At 46.0% G+C, this 7,434-nt stretch overlaps 1 protein-coding gene across 2 annotated transcripts in view; it reads left to right on the top strand.

Moving 5' to 3' along the window:
- ATP6V0D2 (ATPase H+ transporting V0 subunit d2) overlaps window positions 1-4,948 on the top strand; it is a 60,201-nt gene extending 55,253 nt beyond the window's left edge. For both annotated transcript variants that reach the window (XM_019527877.1, XM_019527876.1), the window contains 2 exons: window positions 4,117-4,194; window positions 4,759-4,948. In XM_019527877.1, coding sequence (XP_019383422.1) covers window positions 4,117-4,194; window positions 4,759-4,920 — 240 coding nt within the window. In that variant the 3' untranslated portion in view covers window positions 4,921-4,948. The remainder of the gene's footprint in view (window positions 1-4,116; window positions 4,195-4,758) is intronic.
- Window positions 4,949-7,434: the final 2,486 nt, after the last annotated feature.

The raw sequence follows: 7,434 nt of genomic DNA on the forward strand, positions 1-7,434 counted from the left end.
CTGCGCTTTTCCAGGCTGAAGAGTCTCATAGCTCTCAGCCTCTCGTCATAAGGTCTGTTTTTCTGACCTCTAATCATGCGTGTGGCTCTCCTCTGGACTGTCTCAAGCTTCTCCACATCTTTTTTCAATTGTGGAACCCAAAACTGGATGCAGTACTCCAGCTGCAGCCTCACCAAGGCCAAGTACAACAGGAGAATGACATCCTGGGATTTGCTTGAGAAGCATCTATGGATACAAGCCAGGGTTTTGCTCACTTTACTAGCTGCAGCATCACATTGAAGGCTCATGTTCATCTTGTGGTCAATCCTGACCCCCAAGCCCCTCTTGTCCATAGTGCTAGTCAGCATAGCACTGCCGAGCACTATAGAAATGCTGTAGGTTTTTCCTCCCAAGGTGGAGAACCTTGCATTTTTCTGTGTTAAACACCATCAGGTTTTCGTCCACTCGTTTCATGAGTCTGTCCAGGTCAGCCTGGATCACCCTCCTGTCCTCAGGTGTGGATGCTTTACCCCAAAGTTTGGTATCATCGGCGAACTTGGCCAGTCCACTTCTGACTCCAATGTCCACATCATTAATGAAGAGGTTGAACAAAATAGGTTGAACAAAATAGGTCCAAGGACAGAGCCTTGAGGGACCCCACTGGTCACAGGGCACCGTGACAATTGACTTCTGTCAACCACCACCCTCTGGGTCTGACCACGGAGCCAATTCCCCAGCCAGCGGATCATGGTGGACCCGAGGCCGCAGTTGGCCAGTTTTGCCAAAAGGTAATTATGGGATACCAGATCAAAGGCTTTTTTGAAATCAAGATATATGACATCAATCTCTTCTCCCTTGTCCAGGTGATAGGTCACCCGGTCATAAAAGGAAGTGAGATTGGTTAAGCATGACTTACCCGCAACAAACCCGTGCTGGCTGTCCCTCAGGGTGTTGCCATCAGCCAGTCCATTGAGGATGGCCTCCTTGATGATTTTTTCTAAGACGTTCCCCGGGATAGAGGTCAAGCTGATGAGCCTGTAGTTTTCTGGATGCACTTTCCTCCCTTTCTTGAAGATGGGCACCACATTGGCCTTCTTCCAATCTTCAGGCACTTCACCAGAGCGCCAGAAGCTCTCGAAGATCCGTGCCAGGGGCTAAGCTATGATGCAGGCCAGCTCCTTGAGTACTCTGTGGTGTAAACTGTCAGGGCCAGCTGACTTGAAGGTGTCCAGCCTCTCAAGCTGTTCTTTCACGAGGTCAGCATTGATGGAGGGCAAGGAAGCACCCTCACTTAGGTGTTCCTGTCCCGTAATGGACAGGGGTGTCCCATGGGACTTGCGAAAGACCGACACAAAGTACCCATTTAGTAAGTTGGCTTTTTCCCGGGCATTGGTCGTCAGTTCTCCCTTCTGGTTTAGCAGGGGTCCAATGTTGCCCTTGCTTTTCCTCTGGCTCCCCACATATCTAAAAAAGGACCTTTTATTGATCTTGGTACTTGTAGCCAGTTGGAGTTTCCATTGCAGCCTTGACTTTCCTGGTTCACTCCCTGCAGGTCCGGACCAGTGCAGTATATTCCTCCTTGGAGGTGGATCCTTCCTCCATCCTTTGTAGGTCTGTCTTTTTAGATGCAGGAGGACCGCTAGTTCCTTGTTGAGCCAAGGGAGCTGCTGTGCCCTCTTGCTGCCTTTCCTCCGAGACAGAATAGCCTTAGCTTGTGCATCTAGGATCGTTCCCTTGAGGAGTGACCACTCTTCCTGGACTCCCCTCCTCTTGGGGTCGTGGTCCCTTAGGGCTTCACCGACAAGTCTCCTGAGCTTGTCAAAGTCAGCCCTCCTGAGCTGTGTACTGCTGACTGACTTGGCAGCTTTTCGGTGGATGGTGAAGGTAATCAGCTTATGGTTGCTGTCACCCAGCTTCCCTTTGATTATTAGGTCACTGATTAGGTCATCCCCAGTTGCCAGTACCAAGTCAAGCAGTGCTTTGCCTTTCATTGGCCTGTAGACTTCTTAAGTCAGATAGAGCTCATCCATGCACGTGAGGAAGCTATGCGACCATTCAGATTTGGCTGAGCGCTCTTCCCACGAGATGTTTGGGTAGTTGAAATCCCCCATGACAACCATGGACTGGAAGCGTGCGGCCTTAGTCAATTCCTTGGCGAAATCCTGGTTAATCTCTTGATTCTGGGAGGGAGGTCTGTAGTAGACTCCCACCATTGTATACCCTGTGCCATGCTCCCCACGGATTTTAACTCAGAGGGTCTCTAATCGTTCACCCTGTGTGCCGATGTCAGCTTGTAGGGACATGTAGCTCTCCTTGACATAGAGAGCTACACCTCCCCCCCTTTTGTCCACTTGATCCCTCCTGTACAGGGTATAGCCATCTATACCTGTAGTCCAGTCATGGGTGGAGTCCCACCAGGTCTCCATTATCCCTATGACATTGTAATTGTTTGTGTTTATTCCCCAAGCTCCTGGCATTGGTGTACAGACATGCAAGTGTCCCCTTGGGGGCCCTTGCCTTGCCCACAGCTTGCTTTAGGTCTGGGGCAGGGGTGGGTTCCCTTAAGTGCCTTGGCCTGCTGGCTTTGCAAGGGTTGCTCAGTGAGCCAGCAGTGGCAGTAGACCCCCTCTCCCCTGACGGGCTTAGTTTAAAGCCTGCTGGAGCAGGTCATCCAGTCTGGCTGAGAAGAGCCTCCTCCCCAGCAGAGGTAGGTGGAGGCTGTCCCTTCCCAGCAGCTCACTGCCTCTCTCACCAAAGAGCAGACTGTTGTCATGGAAGCTGAAGCCTTCCCGATGACACCAGCACAGTAGTCTTTGGTTCACTACCTGGATCCTCCTCTCCCCTCCTCACCCCATAGCCCAAAACTGGAAGGATTGAGGAAAACACCACTTGCGCCCCCAACCCCATAAGCCCCACTCCCAAATCCCTGTAGTGCTTCATGACCCAGCTGGGCAGGTTCTGAGCCATGTCATTGGTGCCCACATGGATAAGAAGCATAGGGTAGTGGTCAGGGCTGGAGGAGTTTAGGGATCTTCTCTGCAATGTCTTGGATGTGGGCTCCCAGGAAGCAGCAGACTTCCTGGACTAAGGGGTCAGGGCGGCAGATTGCCCCTTCCATCCCCCTCAGGATGGAGTCTCCCATGACAAACACTTTGCGTTTTATCTTAGGGAGAGTGGGGGCAGTAGCTTCAGTTGAGCCTGTGTTGCCTGTGGGAGCTGGCAACTTAACAGGCTCTGCTGGGGCTGCAAGAGGTTCATACCTGTTGCAAAGCTCCAGCGGGGCAGGGACCTTGGTGTGGCAGGCCTTGGGGCCCTTGACCACCTTGGTCCAACCCCTTGGCTGGACAGCATGAGAGGTCCCTGTGAATTAAGGTGCATTACACTGTCGAATATGCTAGAATTAATGAGCAATATGCTGCTGACACATGCAAACGTCAACACCATTAAAGCAGTGCAAAAGCATTTAACCCGCTTTAAAGTGTTGTGCACACATGCCCTGCATTTTGTTTACACACACTCTAAGATTTTTGCCTATAACAGATACCTGTTAAGATCCTGCTTCCTTTTTTATATACAAATTGCAGCTGCAAAAAATTTTAATTGGGAATAATTGCTAGGAGGATACTGATTGGGAAGCAACGTCAAACATATCTTCAACAATTACATACTAGGGTATCATCACAGGTTAAAGTATTAAAATGCTTTATTTAGTCATTGTTATAGGTGAAATAGGCCCAGCAGACTGGTGGAAGTGAAATGAATGCTGTATGAAGATCAGAGCTCATGATCCAAGCTCTGCTTACAGTTCTGGGTCTGACGGGTACTGTTAAAGATAGAGACTTAGTACTGATTCCTAGAGGGTGAGAGATCATGTCATTCTCTAACAACCCATTTCCAGTTCTTTCATTTCAAACGAATATTAAACTACAGGGGAAAATTGGGAAGATGAGGAAATACCAGTACTTTTAACTTCAGTGCTTAATTGCTTTGAATGTATAAATCATGAAAAGCGACTACAATTTGCTTAAGGTTTTATGTGCAGAAAGGTTACATAACGTAGGGTTTTGTTTTTGTTAGTTTTACTAAATAGGATGAATAAGCAAATTATTTCCCATTTGTGGTTGTTTGTGCTTCTAGGAATACAAGGCTTTGTTTGAAGGGGTAGGGAATGGCACAGGAGAAAAGACATTGGAAGATGCATTTTTTGAACATGAGGTAAGATACTGCACCTCTAAATGTATTAACAAGTTAGTGGTTTTGCCCGTCTGTGACAGGAATTGCTGGTGCTCATTCAGCTAGTGGCACTGCTCCTTCCTGAACCTGTATTCATACAATGGCCCATCATAATGTTCAAGCATAATGCTGCTACAGCCACCATTTTTGGAAAAAACATAAGGCTTATATTTTTAAATAAAATAAAAGCAATAGCACCCTTTGTAAGAATGTGTGTAGAGGAACAGGCTCTGCTAGCTTAGTCAAATTTCATGCCAACTAATTATATACTTCTTCCTAAGTTTCCCCTTGCCTTACCCACTGGAGAATGTATTCATTAACTATCCTACCCTTCTGTATAAAATTTCTGTGATCTATTTAAATACTTACCACAGTTAACTCAGGGACAGTATTTCAATCACAATTCTGTTGATGAGGTGGTTGTACATAGCTTCTTACAGACAGTTAAGCTAGTAAAATACTTAAGAAACTTTAGGAATGAAAGGTGATATTTAAATGTCAAAGTACTCCACTACAGTATATTCAATACTTCATATTTTTCTTTAGGTAAAACTGAATGTGCTTGCCTTCAATAACCAATTCCATTTTGGAGTATTCTACGCTTATATAAAGCTGAAGGAACAAGAAAGCAGAAATGTTGTATGGATTGCTGAATGCATTTCTCAAAGACACAGAACCAAAATCAACAACTACATTCCTATTTTCTAATTCAGAGAATTTATAATTGCAGAGTGCACTTACTGCATATTAAGGGGAAATTGTTTATTTTAAAAAAGTAATTATTATCAGATTTTGCCAAATGAATCAAGTGATAGTTATCTTTACACATAGCACAATGTGAACAAACCAGAACCAAAATCATAGATGCAAATTTTTTCACTTAAGAAACATCTGATAGATTTGTGTACACTATTTTGACTGAGAAACAAAATAGAACAGTGATCCTGTTTTAATTTAATAAATAAAATGCCTATAAATTCTTGGAAATACATTTTCTAAGCATGAAACTTACAAATATCTCCAAATGGTTTAATTTGGAATTAGCTAACAAGCTACTTTCTCTAAGCTCAGGGTTCATTATGGGCCAGAAACCACCATTTGAATCTTAGATCATGGTTTTCAGTCTCTTCTTGAGGGGTATTACAATGGAATATGGAAGACCAACAGAGAGACAAAGTTTGAGGTTACTTTGTAGCTCTCCTGAGTTTTTTTTTTGCCTACATTAAACTTCAGGAAATCCCTGGAACACATGGCCAGTACCACAGAGGTTCCAGATACTGTCAAACCTCAAATACTTCTCCCTTGCTTTAGAGACATATTATATTAGTGAGATTCCACCAAGATGGCTTTACTTTATTCCTCTCAGGCCATATCCAGAGTGGTGCGGTAGATGTGTTCTACATACTTTTCTCTGTGCAGACTTACAAATATCTATACTCTCCAACACTGTTTAATATCAACGTTAGAGATTTTCAACTGGGGTTCATGGCACCCTTACAAGGACAGACTTGTAATGGTGCCATGGGGTCTGAGGAGATAAGTACTTGCTCTTCCCCATCTCCTCCTATCCTGGTCCCTGTGTGAGGAGGTAAGTACTAGCTTGTTCCTGTTGTCTCCCCATTTGCACCTGCCCCTGGGCAGGTAAGGGAAAACACTGTAATAAATAACTTTGTTTTTTAAATGGGGTACTGCTAAATTCAGGAAAAGTTATGAACTGGTTCCTGGAGTCTACAGAAGTTGAGAACTACTGATCTCTACATTGTTACCAAAGGAGGGTATGGAACATAAACGAACATATCAGCCAACTCTCTAGCACCTTTATGCTAGGCATAAAGAGCATCTGCTTTGAGCTATTTACAGGCCTGGCTCAGATCAACCACTGAAAATATAGCAGACAGTTGAAGTTAAATCATGGCAGGAAAAAGGTGATTTAGCTGAGGAGAGGGGAGCACTTTGAACACTTTTTACTTCTGTGCTATCACCCTCCATTGAAGACACTTATCTTCTGAGCATTTAAAGAAGTTGAAGGCTTGATGTTCTGCCTGGACTACTTCAAGATTCTGGATCACTGAATAGTTCACCCCAGTTTTCAACCTAGGGTATGGACAAACATACACTTGGAATGGCTTCAAAAAGGGGAAGGAACTATTGCTCAGGACTGTACAACAGCTGTTATGCTCTAAGTATTACTTGTGCATGAGCAATGCAAGTGTAGCAAAAATATTCCAACTTTAACCCTGCTGCATCCAGGGTCAAAGTTGGGGCAGTTGACCATACTGGTATTGCTGCAGGATAACGCACATGAAACGGTTGCAGTGCAGTTCCTCCTTCCCTTCTGAGGCTGCTCCAAGTGCATGTTTGTCCATACCCCTAGTCTTCCCTCTATGGCTAGGGACAGAAGTTATACATAAACCAGCTTAAGTGATCAGAAACTGGTTTAAACCTGTAGCAGAACAGAAATTCAATGCTCATAAATCACTTTGAAAACGGCCAAAACTGGTTTAAAATAAACCTGTTTGACTATAGTATCAGACTTAACTGATTTAGGTCAAACTGGTTTACAGAACTTCTGTCCCAGACCCCTTCCTGGTTTAAATTAACTCAGTCCCCCAGCATCCCAGCATGCTTTGCAGCCCTGGGCTGTCTTTTCCAGCAGAGCATGGTTTGCCCCACCCCTCTCCTCCCTTGCCAGAGCATTATCACTGCTCCAGCTGGCTGAGAAGGGAGTGGGGGTGGGAAATCCTGTTCCAGCGGCAGGAGCAGGGGGTGTGAACAGATGCCAGCAGCCTGAGGGGAACACGGGGTTTAATCCCTCCTTCTTTCTGTCTCCCACTACCATGGGACCCCAGCCAGGGTCTGCCTGACTTTTACCCCCCACTTGCCATTGAAACCGTGAGAGCGGGGGCATGGCCAGAGCCTGGCCCCGGGCCTATGGCAAAGTGGGGGAGGGATAGGGGAAATCACAGAAGTGGGGCTCGCAGGGACCTCCAGAGGTCCTCTAGTGTCTAGTCCAGCTCCTGCCTGAGCTCTGGCCAGACCCTCCTGTAGAAACACCATCTAAAGAGCAGAGGGTTTGCTCACAGTGCCCACAACTGCAAACACCCACTAGCGGGGCTCTGTACTGCTGGGGATATGAGCCAACTAGGGCTTTCTGCAACCAGTTTTCCCCCCGTCCTACAGTGGGGCCCAGTGCTGCACCCCTCCAGCCCTAAGTCCTGGGGT

Source organism: Gavialis gangeticus, unplaced genomic scaffold (genome assembly GCF_001723915.1).
Source record: "Gavialis gangeticus isolate Ggan-Ray unplaced genomic scaffold, GavGan_comp1, whole genome shotgun sequence".
Lineage (NCBI taxonomy): Eukaryota > Metazoa > Chordata > Crocodylia > Gavialidae > Gavialis > Gavialis gangeticus.